The sequence below is a fragment of the Falco punctatus genome (genome assembly GCF_963210335.1).
Source record: "Falco punctatus genome assembly, chromosome: 6".
NCBI classification, from domain to species: Eukaryota; Metazoa; Chordata; class Aves; order Falconiformes; family Falconidae; genus Falco; species Falco punctatus.
Window position 1 is genome coordinate 10,623,696 of NC_137585.1, and position 21,050 is coordinate 10,644,745.

The window sequence follows — 21,050 nt, forward strand, 5'->3', positions numbered from 1 at the left end:
GTGATCACTGCCTAGATGTATGGGATGCAGGGGAGGAGCATTTAGGGCTAGAATCTTAGGGGAGGAACCAAAGGTGGGGAAGGGAGGGATCTAGGTCACTTGGAGAAAAACAACTGTGGAGAAATAGAGGAATAAGGGGATAATAAGGGCTGGTCCCATGTAAATAGTTAGCTGGTCTGTATGGGGGTCTGACCACCAGCACCTGGAGCAAGTGCAGGTGTGCCACTTGTGTCACGTACTTGTGAGTATGTGAGCACTAGTGGAGATCAAGCTGAAGTAGCTGGCAAGTAGATGAAGTGCCTGGGACCCAGGGAGGTGTGAGTCTCTAAGGGTAAGACCATGTTGGAACTGGCTATCAGAGGGACCAGGGGAGTCCCAGCCAACTGCCAGAGACCACAGGGTCTGTAGGTCTCTAGGAGTGTGACCCACTGCAGTGTGTGTGCATCTTCAAGGCCAAAAGCAGGGTGCTTCAGCTGCCAGGGAGGCCCCAGCCAGCTCTGGGTGAGTAGTATGTACGTGTGAGTGAGCAAATGGAGAGGGGCTGTAGTGTTGCAGGCTTGTATCTCTCTGGGTGCCAGCAACCGAGAGACTGGGGGCCAGGGGCAGCTACTGGGCAGACCAAGTGAGCCCAACTGCTGGGAGGACCCACACTGTACATATGTGCATATCTCCATCCAGCTCAGCCAGGGAGAGGAGCAGGATAAGTGCTGCCGGTGTTTGTGTGCCTGCTGCATGTCTGTCTGTGTGATCTGTGTGGCTGGCCATGTATATACACACATATGTGGGGTCTGTGTGTGCTCTGTGTACCTGTGACTACTGGGAATACATGCTTAGCCTCACTTCAGGTTGGACCTAGGGTCATGGAGCTGTGGCTGTCAGTTTCCCCTATCAATAACCTTTTAATGTTTCCTTGCAAATTGCATTTTTCTTTTCCAAATTAGAGAATAAATTAAGCATGGTGGCACAAACTTACCAGGATTTTAAAGAAAGCAGCTCATGAAAAAGACAAATGCCACGTATCTCACCATTTCCACCATGTTCTGAATTCATTCAGACCCTGGAATTTGGATTTGATGCCTCCCACAAAAGGGTTATTCCTAAAGCATTGGTCATACCATCCATCCTTATGACAATTAGAACATATGCCGATCAGCCCGGTCACAAAATTGACTTTCTAACACTTTTTAATGAATCTGATAGCCACAAACAGAGTAAAAACCATTTCTAAAAAATTTATTTAATCCTAATGGCTAATAGAACAGGGGTTGCATGGAACTTCTGCAGTCTTCCTTGAAGGGCACGTGCTGTTCATCTTCTGTTATCTGTAACATTTTCACTACATCAGACAACATCCTGAGCATCCTCTGTTGCACACCAGTACATAAACACAGTGAGCCTTCCAATGTATTGTTTATTCTGATCATGAGATTTTCTTGATGCATTCATTTAAATATCATTTAAATAACTGCCTTTAAATTAATATTTCCTTATCTTTTTTAACTCTGTGAATAAGTCATATGCGTGTCTGCCCTAATGGCAGTCCCACGAATGATATGTGCATTCTGCTGCTCCCAGGGAGTCTGGTACTAACATGGGAAGCTTGAGGGAACTTTTTTACTCTAAAGCTCAAGTATGACTATATCTCTGAAACTCTACCGCTACAATGCTATACCAAACAATTATAATGAACCCTCCAGCATGACAACCTGTTTTACAGTTGTAATTTCATGTACTTTTAAAATTAATAAAGCATGTTCTAAGGGTGCAAATATGACACTTTCTGCATCACAGAGTTCTTTTACATTACTTATGCCTCACATAAAAATCAGTGCCACAATAAGTTCAGAAATCACTGCAGCACTTCATGCCACAAGGGTCATTGTTGTTATTACTTACAATGTGCTATGAGTGTATGTGGAACTCCAAGAAATAATGAGGCAGGGATAATCTCTGTCATTACTGAAGTTGATTAGCAGCAAAAATGGTGGTGAACAGGATGGGAAAAGCAAAGACAAAGATACAGCTAAGTATTGAAAGATGTCGTGGTCAATGCATGTGTCTTGATGTTTTGTAAGTTTTCAATAGCTTGTTGATTTGCATTAATTTGTATCATGCTTCCTTAGGTAAGGTTCAGAGGTCAGATGGACGAAACATCTTTAGACTTAAATGAAGAAAGGATGAGGGCATCAGGCATGGAAGGCTACATGAGAGGAGACAGCTTGATGAAAGTGGGGAAATGAGGTAAATGAAGCTGTAAGAAACCGAGGAGATGTAATCACACCATAGGAGCACCTGCAGAGCTGAATTGGCTTACTTCCTTTTTTTCTTATTTTCTGCTAAGCAAAGCATCCTGGGACACCAGGGCCAGCTGCCAGAGGTCAAAGAAGCTTTTGAAAATTGGCTTGAAAGGAAACAGTGAGAAAATAAAATGCCAAGCAAAACATTGCACTGTAACAATTTTTTGCTATTAAGAATTTTGCTTTGAGTGCATATTCTGTTCAAATTCGGTCAAGTTATGTTTATTTTTCCTAGTAAGCCATTTCAATGTCCTTTTAACTGTCTTTCATACACCTATATCTGGATTGAAAAATTGGTTGATCTGTCCTCGCTGAATCTGCCAAGTCATCTTACCATTGACTGAGCAGACCACGGTGCCTCCTGGAATGTGTGTATCTATATATTCTTTTCTATGAGTATATTGCATGAAACATTTCTTTACAGTACAGATTTAGAGATATTTGATCCTGATCATGTCTACATGGATGTGAAGGAACAATTCCACTCTGCTGTAAAAAGAGTGTGATTCAGAATCAATTCTTTGTCTGAAAATGGGAAGAGTTCTACACTTAGGACAATAAGCTAGAAATAGTTGTGATGACTTGAAGGCAGCCAAATGTCCATGTAGGGATAAATATGAATCCCATGATGCTGGAAGTTTGCCAGTACAGCTGCCAGACACTTATTGAAAACCATGTGAGCCAAGGTACTTTGAGGCCAAATGAGTGCTCAGAGTAGAAAACGATAATTCCCATCCTGAAAACAAAAGAGCCAAATCATGAAATTTTTACTCAGACAAAACTCATATTGACGTCAGTGGGAATTTTCCTTGAGAATGATCTCCAGGATTTGCCTCAAACATACAACATGTGTATCCACTATACATTGCAAATTAAGGCTGTATAGGTAATGATCCAATTTGATAAGAATATATAACATGAACCTATCTCTCCTTAATTTCTCTTTGATTTAGGAAGGAAGTGGTAATGGAATTTTACAAGGCATTAATGACAAACACTTCTAGATTGCTAAGAAAAAAATAGAAACTTAGAAATTATCCCAGATTAACAGACCAAAGGAGTTATCAGCAAAATATCAGACAACCTACTGCTTCATTTTTACACTTTTAAGAAAGTCACAGAAACACTGTGAATTCATTGAACAGCCTTATCCTGATATGCTGAACACGAGCAGAGCAGCAAAGCTGTACACACTGGTAGGAAGGAAGGTTTCCACAAATGAGAAGTGGAATGGCCCAGGTGCTGCCCCAAATCAAGATGGAATCTTGGAATGAACAGAACAGAGAGTACAGCTGCTCTCTGCTGCAGGGGGGTTAATTATTACAAATCAAGGACTAAACCCCTTGGTTTCTTGTGATGATGACACAGTGGGGAGGGAAGGAGAGAAGTCTAAAGAACAGACATTCACACCAATAATCTCTTTAGACTGTCCCAGTAATCCCATGCTCATCCAAGAAAGAGTACTTTCATATCTCAGCAAGTATGAAGGGATCACTCATAGATGTTCACGATCTTTTTAGTCCAGATCACTTGCATAATAAATGCAATTTACATAAAATTAAAACAAAAACTTGAATAAGTCATCTAACATTATTACAAGTTTAGGAGTATTAAAAGACAAAAGCTACTGTACGAGTACATATGAACTCAACTATCAAAGGTGTTCTAAACCAACAGAAAACTGAAGTAGTTAAAACAAAACAATCCATAAGGTGTATTATGGAAATATATTTGCCAGATAGATAGATAGACCTTTATTTGCTCCTTTTGAGCAAGAAATGTAGTAATGCTTTGGAAGATTACCTGCATAACTAAACTTTGAAATACAGCCTCAGATTTTTAAGCACCCTTAAGCTAGGACCAAACAACCAAATGCTGCCATTGCAATGTCAAGATACCATATTTTGTGAGGTAGCATCATTTATTCTTGTCGATTATTCAATTCAAATCCAACCCATTTAAATATTCCTACACTGGTAAGTGGAATTGTGCAAAGCCCTATGTCCCTTGAAGCATGGCATTGAAAATTTTGCTTAAAACTATTTTTTCTACTGCATGATAAGCCATTGCTGAAACAAATGAACTGACAGACACAAAGAAGAAATCCAGCTGGAAAGCTGGATATCAGCCCATTAAAATGGGGCATCACCCAGCTTGTCAGTGGTGATACTTCCAGCTTACCTTATTGCTCTAACTTTGATAAAATATTAGCTTGACTCTAGAAAATTCAAAATGTCTGTGCATGGCACGGTTATAATTTTTTTAGTTGTCCTGTGGCAGTATCAAGTACTTACAGTCATGGACTAGGACCTTCATTTTAGCCACATTTTAAGCCTAGAACCACTTCTACATAACATGTACTTAAAGGATGGATTTTTGCCCCCTTGGGCATCTTTGTCATCTTTGGTTTTGTCTGTTAATGTGTAGCAGTGGGAACACTTGGCTGTGGAGGCACTCTTTAGGGGAGCACGATTATGGAAATTTTTCTCTCTCAATATTTAAGATTGAGTATACTTTAAATGGATTACAAATTTGTAGCTCTCACAAAAAGAAATACAATAAACACTGCAAAATCCTTTAAATTTGATCTAAAATAGCTGTTTCACAAATCATAACATTATGGTCTCAAGATAAAAGACCTTACAAATTAACAAGGTTAGAATTCAACAGTTTCCTCCAACTAAAATAAAGTACTTTTCTTCTAAGATGAAAATGGCTGGGCCATTGAACTTGTCATTGGTCCAAGCCAACATTGCATATCATGCACCACAGTAATCCCAAGAAACTTAGAAGTTTAAAACAGACAATCACTGATGCATGAGAGAGGCAGATGTATTGTAGATTCATCCTGTTACAGCTGGTCAGAGGTCATAGATTTTAGATCTATGATTGAGTGGGCAAGTAGCTGTCAAAGTTGAATGCTAAATCAAACTTATAACATAGTACTTATATCAATCCTATGGATAGAACTACTGCAAATATCATTAATTTCCTTCTTTAGCAGAGATAAGTGAATATAAGGTAAGAACGTTTCTAGCAGGCCAGATCTCAAAGTCTCTATCAGTCTCCTCCATTTTAATAAGGATGCCTCATAAATCGACATTTTTCTGCCACACATGCAACTCTTTTTCAGATAATATCAGATAGGATTTTTGTTTATGAAATAATATTTTCTCAGCACTGGCTATTTATGATATTTCTGGGTTTTAATTTCCCTGGGGTTTACTTCTTTTCAGCCTCTGTGCATGCGGAGCCCATGGCTCACAGGCAGCCTGCCTTCCTAGGTTAAAGCAATGGGACTCTATACAACATTCTAAGGTACACTTCCTAAAACATCTTAAAGCACATATATCAGAGACAAGCTACCAAAAGCTATATAATATCCAGAATTATCTGGTTCCAGAAGGCATATATTCTGACCAACCACTGTCTTTCCAAAGCTTTGTGAACTTTTCAGGTTGAATGATGATCCAGATTAGAGCATTGACTCATCTCTAATGTGCAGAAATACAGACACTTTAGTTAATCTCAACTAAAAGATCTCTTTGACAATAAATATTTGTTCAGTCTTTATTAATTTGTTTCAGCCATACCAGTGCCTCTTTTAATTGTTTCCTATAAATGTACTAATGACTGGATTTACAGCCAGGGTTACTTGTAGCAAACACGAATGCTGAATTTGTATCAAAAGCTTTTATAATTGAGACTTGAGTTTAACGGCTTGAGTTTCATAGCAGCATAAGCCGATCTAACCCTGGATTCCCATGCTCTCAGACTCAATCGCACCTTGCAATAACCACACGTATCCATTTCTGTCCTTGCACCGACACCAGTCCATACACAGCTGCATGGTATGACCAGGATAAAAATTCCTGCCCCTCGTACCCCTGGCTACCCTCCAGCTGCATCAACAGTCTGAACAGTTCACCACTCAGCTGTATGATTGCCAGCATTCATGTAAGGGAAGAACAAGATGACATGGCTGGGATAGAAGCACCAAAACAGTGTGGAGTTAGATTGGCTTAAGCTGCTATGCAGTTGCAACCTATGAAGTAGCATGCTACGGATGAGCTGATTTAATGACTCAACACTGCTAAAAGGGTCTTCCTAACCCACACATTCTTCTCTTCCCCCACCCAATGCCCTGATTGTGTTATGTGAAAACTTATCTGATTAATTGGTCCCCTCCATCACAAACACTCTGCACTTTATTTCTGGAATTACTTCTCCACAGGTTTAATCAGTAGGTTCAGGTGATGGACAAGATGCTAGAATTAGTAGTATAAAAGTAAGGAAGGGAACTGTACATAGTGGTATCAGTGAACTATCAAGACATTTTGTGCAGCTGTACCCTGTGAGCCTAGAGCTTCCAAACAAAGACTTTAGAGAATAACAAGACCAATACATTGTGTAGGGGTGGGGGTGTGTGTACGTGTGTGTGGCACAAAACAAAACAAAATCTAGCCTCTTAATTTTGTAAACTGAGGTAAAAAAATACATAGATAGTCATCTCAGCAAAAGTAATCAATTTTAGAAAAGAGAGAATCACAAACACCATTAAAATGAGAGGACAGGTTTTGATTTTCATCTAGAAACAGCACCACATAGTTCAAGTGCCTGAATATACATTTTGGCTGCATTTGATCTGTTAGGTCTAAACAGGCTTATCATCCACCTTCTTACAGAAGAGCCAATGGAATCTGGATGTCTAACTTCCAGACTCCTTTGAAAAACTTTACTCAAGAAGTCTATCTTAATGCACTCATATTTGAAAATGCTGTGATAGGCATACGTTCAGAAATAGTGACAATTTCTTTATTGTGTAATGAACTATTAATGGACAAGCTGCAAATCAGAAGCTACACACAAAAGTGGCAAAAACTTTCTACACTGCCTAGAAGATATTTCATCTTGCAGTAGAAGTAGCAGAGTAGGATGGAAGCAGGAAGATGAAATCTGAAAAGTCAGTGGTATTTTACTGATCTGAATTTGAGATTGAGAACTTTAGAAAGGGCTCATATTTTCCAAGGGTTAGAATTATTTCTATAGCTCTGACCCAGAGAGGTATGGATAATAAGTCTAGAAAAAAACAACAAAAAAACCCAAAAAACAAAACAAAACAAACAAACAAACAAAACCAGAAAACAAACCCCACACTTAAAAGCTTTTGGAAAGTAATGAATAAAGAAAGGCCACTTGAAACTTGTATCAATGAAACGTCTCACACCACATAATCACATATTTGATGGAAGTGTAATGAGGGAGAGTTTTTAAAACATGAGTTTGCAACAACATTGCACTACTCGAGTGTCCATATGCAAGTGAATATTAGGAAATTTAACAAAAATTAAAATCCTAAAGCAAAACGAAAGAATAGGAATCGATTTTGCTGAAAGATGATGAGTTCTGAAACTCTGCATTCATTTTAAACGATTGGAAATTTTGCCTGTCATTAAACAATATTAGAAAGTATTGTTCTTAAATTTTAAAAGCCTTTCCCAAGTTCAAAAGTACTTTAGAAATAACTTCAACTTGATTTAGTACTTTGTGCAGATTGACAGAAAAGCTTCTTCTCCTTTCATCTTATTTTAGTATTGATTAATCATCCTGTGTCAATGACAATTCATGGGAAAAATCACAGAATAAATAACCATGACCTAGCAATAAAAGACTTTACAGAAGAATAAATGACTTTTAGGCCCTTTTATTCTATTTCATTAAAATAAGAGTTTCTTAACACATTTCCATGTTATTTACATATGCAGTTGGGGTTAAAAAAATGGCAGCCTCCATTCATACACAGAGTAAATGTGAAATGCATTTTAAATTTAAAAGAAAAAACTCATTTCCTTAAAAATAAAGTCTTTGCCTGCACAAGAGAATACATAGTGATGTGGTGCTGAGGTTCCTGGAGCAACTGTGTGAACTAGGACCTGATTCTGATCTCCTTGTTAATGCCAATAGCAGGTTAATCTTGGAGGCTTTCATCGTATCTAATTTACCTAGTACTGAACCAACCCCAGAAAACTTCAGAGCACAGGAAAAACTGATTTTGTTAGGTGCAACCGAGGAGGACAGAAAGGAAGAAAAGTGAGGCTGAGAAAAACCGATGGTGTCTGAGAGATCTTTGTATAACGAACTGGGAGGAGGAGTACTGTGTCTTCAGGGGACTTGAAAAAGGAAGACAGGGTTTGTGAGACTGGGGGAGGGGAACGTCCCTCTCCACCTCCTCATAGCTGTCTCCCTTGGAACACACGCTCCCTTGCCATATAAACTCCCCTACTTATATCTCCACATATAATTATATATAAACTCCATATCTTGCCAGTTCTTCAAGAAACACATTGCTGGCAAACCCTGCTTACCCACCTCGATCTCCTAGGTCACTGGGAAGGAGGAGAGGAAGAAGGAAAAGCCTAGAGATGGTCCCTGTTCCTAGAGGAGCAGTGCTGGATAAAGACACAGTAGGTCAAGGCAGCGAACTACTGGGAAGTAGGACTTCCCTTCTCTGTTGATCCTTTCCTCTGTTCAGTAGCTCATTTTCCATCGTTCATGCCATGCCCATGCCCTGAGTAACAACAGCTGCAGTAGAAAGCTGCACTGCACAGGCTAGAAAAGCCCGTTCCAGATCCTCCTCCATAGCTTCACACTCCAAGCAACTGCCCACCAGAGAACGTGAAGATGTGAGCCTCCTCTCTGAACTCAGAGGACTGCAGGAGGGAAGAATACATGCCAGCCTGGGTGGCCCTGCTTCTGAGTTGCCCATCACAGCATCCTGAGGCATGAAGACTACCCCTTAAGGAATCAAACAGCTTGGAGGTTTGTAGACAATTCAGTCCTGGAAAGGACACAGGAGGCAAGTATAATGGAAAAGAAATAAAAGAAAGGAAACAAAAGCATGTGAAACAAAAACAAAATACGGATTGCTCTGTCTGGTAGAAGGGAAGTAAAAGAGGAAAATTAATAGAGCCCCAGGATATTGTGGTGCATCTCTGAATCTGTGGAGTCTTGGAATGAAAAAAATGTAATCATATATCTTTACACACTTCTTGGCAAGCAAAGGAATTATCATCTGCTTTGGTTCTTATAGTTTATGAATTAAAACACGTTTAAAGTCTGCCTTCATGTGTAATTTTTTTAATGGAGCAACAGCTGGTAATAAATAGTTTCCCTTAAGGCCTGAGGGATAACATCCACTTTTCAACATTCCTTCCTCAACTATCCTAACAAAACTCATCCTCCTAAACATAGCACTTAAATCTAATGTTGAAAGAACTTGTTCAGAAGATCAGGGCTGTCCTAGGATCATTAAATACTTTGTGGTTACAGGAGTTTAATGAAGGTGAAAGAAGATTCACTGGAAGGAGTGATGAAACCCAGGAAAAGGTAGTAAAACACAATACAAAGACATCAAAAATATTTGGAAACATGGACACAACAAAGGAATTAGAATAGGCATGAGAAAAATGTAAGATAGTGCATCTGGGGAAAACAACTCAAACCAAAGATCTCATTGGCACGACTGATCTGTGGATGTATAGGGAACGAAGGAGACATTTGAGACAACACAAAATAGTGTACCTGCACATTCCCGTTTTACCATTACTGACAATTTCTTTTTTTCCCGAAAGGGCTAAGCTGTGAATACATGTTTTTTTTTATTAAAGTCTGATTCTCACTCCTCCATTTTTTAAGCACACAAAAATGTCTTATACTGCCTGTTTTACTAGACATTTCAGAATTTCAGAAACTTAGAATTTCAGAAAAGTTACTTCTCTTATTTGCAAGGTGGAAGACAAGGTGAAAACATCAAATTAATCATATCACAACAAATTTTGAAAATGTAGTAGAGAAGATCAAGTTAAACCAAGATCAAGTTAGGAGAAAATGGGATAAATCTGTAAACATATTTAATGCCACCAAGTCTGCTTGCTATTTAATTCTCTCTTACCCAATCTACCTTCCTAATTATTTTATCTTAACTCATCAATAATCCACAGGGTACCTTAAAATCTTCCCTTAAGGGTTCAGTAAATTATTATTTTTTAAAAAATCATCAAATAGCAAAAGTAGGAACAAGACCTTGGGAATTAGTTTCCAAAAAAAGTTTGCAAACGTTTCACAGAGCGCAGGATTTTAACTTAAAATTGTAACTTACCAAACAAGTTTCTAATGAAGACAGACATCTAAGTTCCTCCTTATTGCATTGAAATAGTATAGCAGCTTGACTATTTGAACAATGACAAGACCTCCACTCATTGGCATTTCAGTTAGCATGGACTTTTTGTCCATTTGTTCTTCCAAGTTCTGCTCCAGATTCTAAGATTTCACCTTTTATAATTGCATTTCGGTTTCAGACACAGGATTGTTAGCAAAAAAAGGTAAAATCTCTTCCACCCAGAAAACCTGAAGCAGGAACATCCTGGGTTCTAGAAATGTAATTTCTGAAGACTCATGGGAGGTCCATAGTTTCTGCCCACATCATTAATTAGAGTCCCTCAGTATTTCTTCACCAGCTCCTTCGCAAGCAGAAGAGGGTATGGATTTTCCCATCTCTATCCCTGCTTTATTGATGGCTATAATCTTACACTATCTGAGAAACAAACAAATGCATAACCTGTTTGATTGGTTTATACAACACACATCTGCAGCATGACAAGCTGAGTGATTATTTATGGCATTTCCAAGATTTTGTCTGTTTTCATGGTTCTGGTCTGGGTTTTTTCTTTTCTTTCCCTCTCCCATTTAATTGCCAGTTGCTCAATTCCTTTTCAACATAATTATCTATTTTACAGCTAATACCCAATGCTACCTATTATTTTTGCAAATTTCAAATGTACAAACGCAAACCCTCTAAGTCTGTATAGCTGCCAGCTGCAAATATGCATGCAAGCCTTAGGGAGTCTGCTTTCTCAGACTGCCATTGCCAAGTTATTTACAAATAAATGGACTAAATTAATCTCTCGTGTGACTCTTTTGAAGCAAAAGATTTGGCCCAGTGTGTTTAAAGAAAGTAATTTTACTGAAAATGTTATAGTTAAGAGTCCACAAAAGTTACACAGGAGGAATTTATTTCAATATAATTCTCACAATGTACTTCTCAGCTCTTCAGCTTTTATGGTTGTTTTCCTCCCTGTTTTGGTTCAGTGGCTTCCTTTTCTAAAGAAATTGATAATAATAAAAAACTTAACCCCATCTAGTCTTAAAACTGTTAATCCTTCTGAACTTCTTCCTTGTCTTTCTCCTCCTTGCTCTGTTAAGTGATCCTCTGCATTCCACTTCTAGTTCCTTCTGGCCTAACCTGATCAGACACAATTTTCCATTTTCCAACATAATTTTCAATACAAGTAAAGACTTCATCACCACTGAAACATGGTGCCAGTACCTGTCCTACAGACAAATTTATTCTCATCTTTATGAATCTAATGGATAAAAGGTGAACAAAACCTGATCTAACTTTTACATTTTTGCTGAAGCATCAAGAGCTGACAGAAGATGATACAGTGCATGTCATTTTGCTTAAGATGTCAGGTCAAGAGACACATCCATTTTAAGAAAGAGCTGGATCAACTAGAAAATATCCAGAAGGGAACAAGAATAAACAGATATCTAGAAAATTATTTAAGAGCAAAGACTGAAAGAGCTGATGTTAGTTCATCTAAAAAATATAGAGTGACAGAGAGATATGATATTATGTTGAATTTTGCTGAAAACATTCAGAGGTAATTTCTTCGCTTTATCTTTGAAAGAACGAACAAGAAAAAAAAAATAGCAAGGAGAATTAAGCTAAACTCTAGAAAAACCTTATTAGCAGTACGGATAGCTAAGTATTAGAATAGGTTGCCAAGGGAGGAAGTGAAATCTCCACTGCTGGATTTATTTAGGAACAAATTAGACAAACATCTTTTCATAATTATTTAAGTAGAGTTGATCCTACCATGCACAAGAGATGGCCCCTCAAGGTCCATTCCAGCTTTATTTTTATGATTCTATGTTCCTAATTCTTCAACTTGTGATGAGATGTGTCTGGCACTCCTTCACTTGTCGTAAACAAAGGATTCTTGCTGATCCCACAGTTTCTGTCCACAAACTTATACCACTTCAGAGCTCTTCATCACCGGACCTCACAAATCTATAGATTCTTTCACGGCATTTTGCAAATACTAAGCTAAACCTTAGGATTTTGTACTAAAAGTCATGAACTTGAAATTCGTTAAAATCTGGTGAGTTCATCAAATATGCTGCAGAGCCAAAAGTTTGCTCTCCAGCTTCTGTTTGTACTGTAATTAATACAAAATTGCTGTTCTCCCAGGAAGCAGTATGACATCCCACATAGAACAAGCAGTAATCTCTGATGTGCTTATGCACTTGATTCACATCACAACTTACAGACTGTGAGTACTGGCTTATACTCTGATCATCACCTATATCATAACTGGATAGAGAGTAGTGAAAAAACTGAGAAACCAGAGGTAAAATAGAGGAGACTGTAGTCAAGTCATCAGTGAAAGAATACTTGGAAGGCAGTACTAAAGACATTGCTAAAGGCTGCATTATGGGATAGTGACGGAAGACAAAAACTAGAGTCTGCTGTCTGTGCTGCAGGCTTTTTTCATTTTATTCAATGATTCTTATCTGAGGAGCAAAATGGAATAACACCATCACCATGCTACCTCATGAAATGCATGTTGTCAGCTTACTTTTCTTCTAGGTTATTTGCACTCTACATCCTGTTTGAGCTGAGCTCAGCAGGGCTGGAGGTTTGCTGTTGCTTTTTGTTTAAGAAACTGTGCTGGAACATGAAGAAATGGATTTGAATCTTTCCATCAAACCAAGGCACACTTACAATTCTCATTCCAGGAACCTGACCACATTTTATTAAGTTAATGAAAAGAGCAAGGCACACTAAATTGTTCCATACAAGTATTCAGCTCACCGTCAGCAATAAAAGAGAACCTAATTGCTGTGTTCCTGAATTAATGAATGTGACCCTATTCCAGACCCATGTCAGCATCTATTGCTAGGGGATACGTAACGGAAGGTCCGAAGTATACCCCTTCTTAGTATGATATTTACGGCTAGTACTGCACTCTTTTTATTCAGAGTTAGAAATTAATCCTCTGGTGAGGTTCAGTAATTTAAACAGACCATAGGCCATAACAGGTGAAGCAATGCCCAAGAACAGAACTAAAAACAAGTTCAGGGACATTGTAAACACTAATAAGCCCATATGTCTCACTTTTCAGTCAAGTCAGGTCCAGCTAGAAGCCCCATGGGCTCATTGCAAAGCACTTAAAAACTGTTCTCAAGGAACCAGCCCCATCTGTTGTTGGCAGCAACTCTGTGGGTGAGTACCTAGAACTCAGGATCTTGTACCTAAGGCATCATAGGTGCAGCACAGACCTGGACACAAATATTATTTATGGTACCCTAACATGTTACAATCATTGTCACAGAGAATTTTTGTTAAAAAAAAATGAACTATCATCTATATGATAAAGTATTTATTCTGTATCATTCTGTTACTGCACTTTGTACAATCGTATATGGGTATTCTAAGTAATCAATGATCTGGTTTTACCTTTATAATCCTTTTCAACACTAATTATTAGAGTACTGACCAGTAAGATAGAGGTGATGATATCTTTAATGATACCTTAGTACTCAAAATTGTATCAGTTATAGTCATTTAGAAAAATATGGCTGTGAACTGCTTTGGGCTGGAAAACACTCAGGAGAAATCTAATTATCAATGCATATTTTCAGATATAGAATAATCTATGCAGTAAACTAACACAGGGAGAGGAAACTTACCTCTTCTTCCTCCAGTCCAGTTAGATCCCAAAAGTAACTCAATCTCATCTGCAAACGCTTCCACTGTTCAAGGAACATAGTAGCTTTAAAAAAAATAAAATCATTTAAAGATTTTAAGTCCAATACACTATGGTGAATATTTATGTTACTTGAAAACCCCAACTGATACTTGAATCCCATTACGTTAGACTCCTTATAAATAAGCACTAAAAATAGCCCAAGGCCCAATTTTAAAGACAGAACACAAGCAAAAGATGGGAACTAGAATTACTGTATTTTTACAAATAAATTACAGAAACATGGGTTGCCCAAAGGCATTAGTAAATTCTTGTCAGAGAATGGAACTGAACCCATGGCTGCTGACATTCACCCCAAGAACATAATCTCTCTTAGTTTACCATGAGTCATTCTGTAATTCCTGAGTACAAAATGTGTATTGAAACAAAATCTAGTTGTAAATATCGATCTGTAACACTCTAACTGGCCAAGTGGATTTTGCTGTTTCAGTGTTCCTAATCAGTCAGAAACTGAAGATGGGTGCAGCCTGCTACTGAAATAAATCACTGATACCTCTATATAAACTAAGACCCTCAGTAATATGTAGAAAATAATGTTCTTTTGAAATATATTGTAGTGATACAGTTGAATGTTTTTGTCCTGCATAGACACAGTGGTTTTGTTCTCAAGGACTGGCCAGTAGTTCAGCCTCCTGCTTTTCCTTTTCCATTAATATGAAGGAACAGATGTTGTACCGGTGTCTTCTATTTACAGTCTCCTGACCTTCCTCTCGTAATTGCTGTTTGCTCTAGATATCCCTTTGCCTAGCTGCTCATGATTTATGGACTTAAGGATTTATTAGAAATAGCACTTCTTACTCTTGACTTGTGGACATCTATTTTCACATGACTATATCAATGCTAAACCTGTATATACCCATTAAAACACCCACTGTACCAATACAAGCCACTCCTATAAAGAACTGAGAGCACTGTTTTCCATTTTCTTATGCTTCACTTCACATTTTAGCTGGTGAAGAGGGGATTATTAAAAAGTCGTTAGATCACAGTAGTATTTACAACACTTTGAACATCTCGTAGATAGCTCCACAAGACACAGCAGTGGAGAATTAGATCTAGCTTCCATTGACTGCACCTATACTTGGTGTAAGCTGTAAGATAGCACTGGGAAAAGTTAGACTACTATTAAAATAACCTTACTCTTACAAAACAGAACCTATTCCAACAGTTAGCTGCAAATATTTCCTGCACATATACTCCCATAATGTAAGAAATAAATATCATTTAAACACAGGACTGGCAGTACAATGAAAGAAAATTCAGAAATTAAGCGATTAAGTTGCTATTTCTGCTCCTTCCTTACAGAGGAGAGGAAAAATAAAAGCTACATTTAGCGTGTTTGAAAACTCAAGGCTTTTTAGATATTCTAAATAATTAAAAAAAAACCAAAAACATTTGGTTATTTTATAGGATGCTATTACTCATTCTATTTTTTCCTGTTATTCAAAATGTCAATTCCACATTTAGCTCTGTAAGAACTTATCTGGCTAGATGCAGTAGCTGTTCTGAAATCAGCAAGTTTGCACTGACTTACACGAGCAGAAAAAACATTCCTTATATGTTCAACCGCCTTTCTAATAAATGCACCTGACAGCTGAAATTCAGCATCCCAGAACACCAGTGACATTAAGCACAATTACCCAGACACTAGTCTGTATTTTGTAAATATGGTCATTTGCAAACAGTATAGCTGGAATCACAAAGATACTTTAAGAAGCACCAGATCAGCTAGTAAAAGCATGATTTCTTTCAAGATAACAACCATAGTAAGTCATCTGCCTTTTACAGAATGAGCAAAGGCAAGCAGGAGGAAAGACTTCTTGTGCCAAACACCGTCACAAAATAAAGCCAGCTCAAATTACCACACTTTACTCTTTTAAGCACACAGTCGTAAGTCACACAACATGGCAGTTCCCACATCGCTGTACTATATTCTACCAAAAAGCATTCAGGCAGCAAGACACTGTGAGGCAAGCTGATCAGGTGTGTGAATGAGATTTGGCATTCAGCAGGTTGAGCTCTAGACATAACCAGCACAGTCTTCTAGTAGTAAGGCAGCAAAATTTGGTGTAATGTAATACTTAATAGGCAAGCTGGGCAGAGTTAGTAAAGGATACTTTATTTCACTTTGCTGTTCTTTGTATATGACGGCTGTATTTTCTTGCTCTGACAAGCTCAGTATCATGGCCCCAAGAACAGACTTTTCCAATCTGTGGGATATTTTTTTTTTTTTTTTGGGGGGGGGACTGTTACAGCTCTAAGAATTTTGTTATTCTTACATGCCTTTTCTTTTAAAGCAATCCATATGGAAAAAATTGTTTCTTTCTATTCCTGTACAGATTCTAATTTATCTTAGTGAAAGGATGTATCATCATTTTGCTTTGTGCATTGCATTGTTGATACTAAAATATAATTGTTTAAAATATAATTGATTGTTTTTAATGAGGCTGCACGGATATGATCATTTGCATGGGTGCAAATTTATAGTACAGCTTCTCTGTCAGGAAAATTCTGTTTACCTATGAAAGAGTAAATGAACTACCATTCATATATATGCTGCTCAAACAGCTACACTGAAACTTGGACAAGGCAGCCTATTATGTGCTTCAAGGCAGCAGGTAAACTGTGACACCTTATCTGCCAGTCTAATCTGTAATTGGCAATGATCTGAAGCAGTAAAATAAGTTATTGTGAGAGTCTATAAATTCATCATATTTTGCCATTTCTCTCAGTTATTGTGCTTACATATTCCCTAACTTCTGCTGAAGGGTTTTCCAGGAACTGGTAAAAAAAAAATCTCTTACTTCCATGACCTGTTCTGTCTGCAGGTTCCTTAAAAACCATGTGCTATCCATACCCAACACCAAGCTAACAACTAGTCATTTCTAAACCAAGCTGTAAGATTTTAATAGGGTTGCAAAATATTACACACTGATTGCTGAGGGATGGCTCTAGTACGGTGATATATTTGCTCAATTTCATATTAAGAATGAAAATTTCATTTTGTGAACATTGAATAGGGAAACAAAAAATCATTTTACAGTAGCAATAACACCTTTAACGTTCACAATAAACAAGATCTAGAGTGACTGAGAGCATAGCAGCAGCAATAATACACGCAAGCACAGTACACACACCTTTCAGGGCAGAGGTGAGGCCAGAAACAATTAGAATAATACTACAATGCATTCATTAGTGTTTATGAAGTGTTTTGATATCCTCTAGCGAGACAGGGTATATTTGCCATTAAAAAACCCCAAGCTTGTTTAAATGGAATACTTTAGAACATATTATAATTAAAATGATAATAGTCCCATTGTTCTTGGAATCCCATAAAGTTTTGATAGAATTATGTGACTAAGTTGGCCCACTTGGAAGCGCATTCTGTGCTTAAATTAAACCCTTTCAGCTGCCTGCACCATACCGATCCCCAAATACATTCTGGCCCCAAAGATTAGAAGTGCCATTAAACAAGACAGTAGAGGAAGAAATGACCCATTTTTCTTCCCTGAACTGCCCAATTCTTCTCCATTGACTTCAAAGATTGTTGTTGACAGGGGAAAGGCCCATAATATTGCTTTCTTCAGTCTCAGCACATACAGCCCCTCACTGGCCTTCTGAGGCTTGCCAGCTTCATAAAGTCGTAGGTATCACATTCAATCTAAGAGCATGTTATTATATGTAAGGCTAGGATATGTTCTACTACTGTGCATTGCAGCTTTCGTTTGTCAGGAGTCGAAAGATTAACCACCACTGTTAACATGCAAAGTGATACTCACCCCAGAGAGCCATAAAGATGGAGAAGAAGACTGTAGCAGGGTTGTCAAACAAGTGGCTAGCTCGAGCGGTAGCACAAGCAGAGCTAAGGTTCCAGTAGTCACAGAACTTGTCACACAGGGGGCACATGGTGAAGGCATTGCGTTGGTCGCACATTTCTTTACTATGAATGACAAGGACAAAGCTCAAGCATCCTTGCCAGGATTGTGAGCAAAGGGAAGACTTGCAACATTGCTTCATGAGTAGCTGGCATACCCTGACTATGATGGTTCCCATATTGACCAACATTAAATAGCATTTTTTCTATGACTTCAAAAGAAAAAAGAACTATTCAAACTGTAATATCAATATGTTGAATATTATATCATTTGAAAGGTATACAGCTGTTTCCAGCTATCATATCGTTAAAGTAATGCTCTCTGCTATTTCAAAGAGCAGTAGAGGGTGCTGCAGATACATCTTAGCCATAAATCTCACTTAAGTTTAAACGTTAACACACAATGTTCCCACAGACAAGCACAACTCACCAACATTCGTTCAGATCAAACTAAGAAAACAAACCCTAACACAGATGCCTTGTTATTCATCATTTACCTATCACTAATCATGTCCTACTGCAGTGATCCACTTTAAAAGTTGCCAATTCATTTGAGAGAATGCAGGAACTGCCACAACAAGTGGGACCAGCAGTATGAGTAATCCAGTATCTTATCTGGACAAGAGTCAGACACTGATAACAAAAGGGAAGTGTCCTTTTTCTTCACTGGGAAGCAGACATTAACATCACTGTGTGAATTTGGCAGGTTTTATTTAGTACAACACCCTCAGGGGACACAGCAAGAAACTCAATGGTTTTTTGTAACTGTCAAGGAGAATCCTGTGGATACCAAGTATGCCAAGTCTGCCAGCTATTCTTCATCTTCCTTGTGCAAATAGCCTGATTTTACTAAGAATAACAAAGTAATCCAAGACTACTGGACAGTGTATTTGCATTAACTTCAGTGAGTTTTGCATGATGTCTTTCTGGGTGAGTGTGAAGATATGTGCATTCATAAAAAGCAAAGGAACATCATAAAAAAGAATTTACGATAATGCAGTAGACTCACTGAATGTTTCTGTTTCAGGAGCTGCAAAGACTGAACAGCCAAATAAATATGTGTCACTCAAAAGTCTTATCTATTCAATGCATGTGTGTTTTCTGATGCTCACAGAGTTGTTAATGATACATCAGACATGTTAAAAGCAAATATTCTCAGTAAGGATTACAAACAAAAAGCACAGTTTTACAATTTTCAAGTAACAAATTATTGATCACAGAAAGCTTACCTAGGAATGTCACTCTCAATGGTTATGCATCCGTAAAGAAATACAACAATCCCAACTACTGAAGATGGAATGAGGAATTCTGTATATAAACCCAGCCATGCAAAATAAAGTCCTATCTTTTCTCCAAAATACTTTCTGAAAAAGAAAAGAGGGAAAAAAAAAAAAAAAAAAAACCACAAATAAAAATATGTTGTCAAGGTTATAATTTTCAAATGTGTTTTACAATTTCTTACCAATCCCTTAAAGTTAAAATACTGATTTTCAAAGACATGGATGAAAATCCTGAGTATCTTGAAGTAAAACAAAGGGGGTCATTTAGGCAGTTTGACGTTCTTCATTCTGAGAAGTTAAAGAAGTCCTGTATCATTATAATATGTACTCAATATCTGCTCAGGGAAGACTGCAGCTTTTCCATCTCTTAAATGAAGTCAGTGAAATACCCCTCGCTCCCATCAAGAGTAGCAGGATTTCAATCAAATATTTATCAGAAAACACTGGAAAGTATTTGCTCCTCTGAAAAGTATCTAGATATGCCATCATTCTTTGCCTCTGTAGTCTTCCTGGATTCAATTGCTGAGAGTCATGGAAATGACATCTGTGGGAACATGCTAACACCCTCTGATATCTTAAAAGACACTGATCTTGAATTGCTGTTAAAGAAGGAAGGTTTACTTGCACACTTAACACTGGCTTTTAAAAAAAATATTTTTGACAAATTAACAGTCTCTGAACAGCTGGTTTGAAAAAACACTTTCTGCTCTGAGGAAGAGTTCACTGTAGATGTTGATAAATATGTGCTAGTACTCATGAATCACACTGCAAGAAGTAAGCTAAACACAGATGAAACTCACTGATCACTCCAAAGTACTGTTAGGAGTGATTACAAATTTTGAAAAACACCAAGAGCTTCAGAGAGCTCAAGAACTCACCATAACTAAAATGAGACCAAATTTAGATAGAAAACAACACAGAAACGTTTCACAAGCCAGAGAATAAGGTGGAGGAATGCTGGGCAGAAAGCAGCTTTGGAGAGAGCACTCAGGGCACGACACTGCGTTTGAATCAGTGAGACATTCACACTGTGGTGGCAGAAAGAACAAAAATTTCAAGATAACATGTCTAATAAACAAAAGGCAAGACTTGCTCCTCATAAAGGCAGAGTGCAATCCCACTTTGAGATTGATGCTGAACTCACTCACGCTAGGAAAGTTACACCCAAGTTTAGCACCCCAGATTAATTTTTTTCCTAATGGAAATGGTTAAATGAGATTTTTGGAGGCCCAGGATTTCTTTTAACAGATACAGTTCAATTCTGACAGAACTTAATGACAAACCTGTATGTCTGTAGAGCTGAGTCCTTTCAGCAGCACAAGCACAACTGGAAGTTTTACTCCAGAATCTAGGTCTCAGGGCCAGGCTGCTCCTGCCGCAGGAGAGACAGGGGCAGGAGTGCGACCAGGGCGGAGAGCCATGGGACAAGCTGACGAGCCTCCACAGTCATTTCCAGCTCAGATGAAAGGAGTAAGGGTAGCAACACTGGCAGGAGGTTTATTATTACAGTTCCTACTGTTCTTACACCATCACAGCTGCAGCTAACTTCACGTTCCTGGGCTCTCACATAGGGAAGCGGGCAGTGCCGTCATGCCTACTGCGGTGTTGCCTTACCTGAGTGCCTATATTTGCTTATGTCTAACCAACATCGCTCATCCTTTTAGAATGAGCATGTGTAATCATCAAAGGGAAAAGAGAACAAAAGCAC

General features: G+C 38.1%; 1 protein-coding gene across 7 annotated transcripts in view; it reads right to left on the minus strand.

Annotated features, from left to right (window-relative positions):
• The window catches only part of ANO2 (anoctamin 2), a 209,877-nt gene that overhangs the window by 110,357 nt on the left and 78,470 nt on the right, over positions 1 to 21,050 (minus strand). For all 7 annotated transcript variants that reach the window (XR_013928773.1, XM_080391425.1, XM_080391424.1 and 4 more), the window contains 3 exons: positions 19,292 to 19,426; positions 17,968 to 18,128; positions 14,112 to 14,194 (listed from right to left, as the gene is read on the minus strand). Coding sequence is in view for 6 of the 7 variants with exons in the window: in XM_080391425.1 (XP_080247551.1) it covers positions 14,112 to 14,194; positions 17,968 to 18,128; positions 19,292 to 19,426 (379 nt within the window). In the remaining variant the exon portion in view is untranslated. The remainder of the gene's footprint in view (positions 1 to 14,111; positions 14,195 to 17,967; positions 18,129 to 19,291; positions 19,427 to 21,050) is intronic.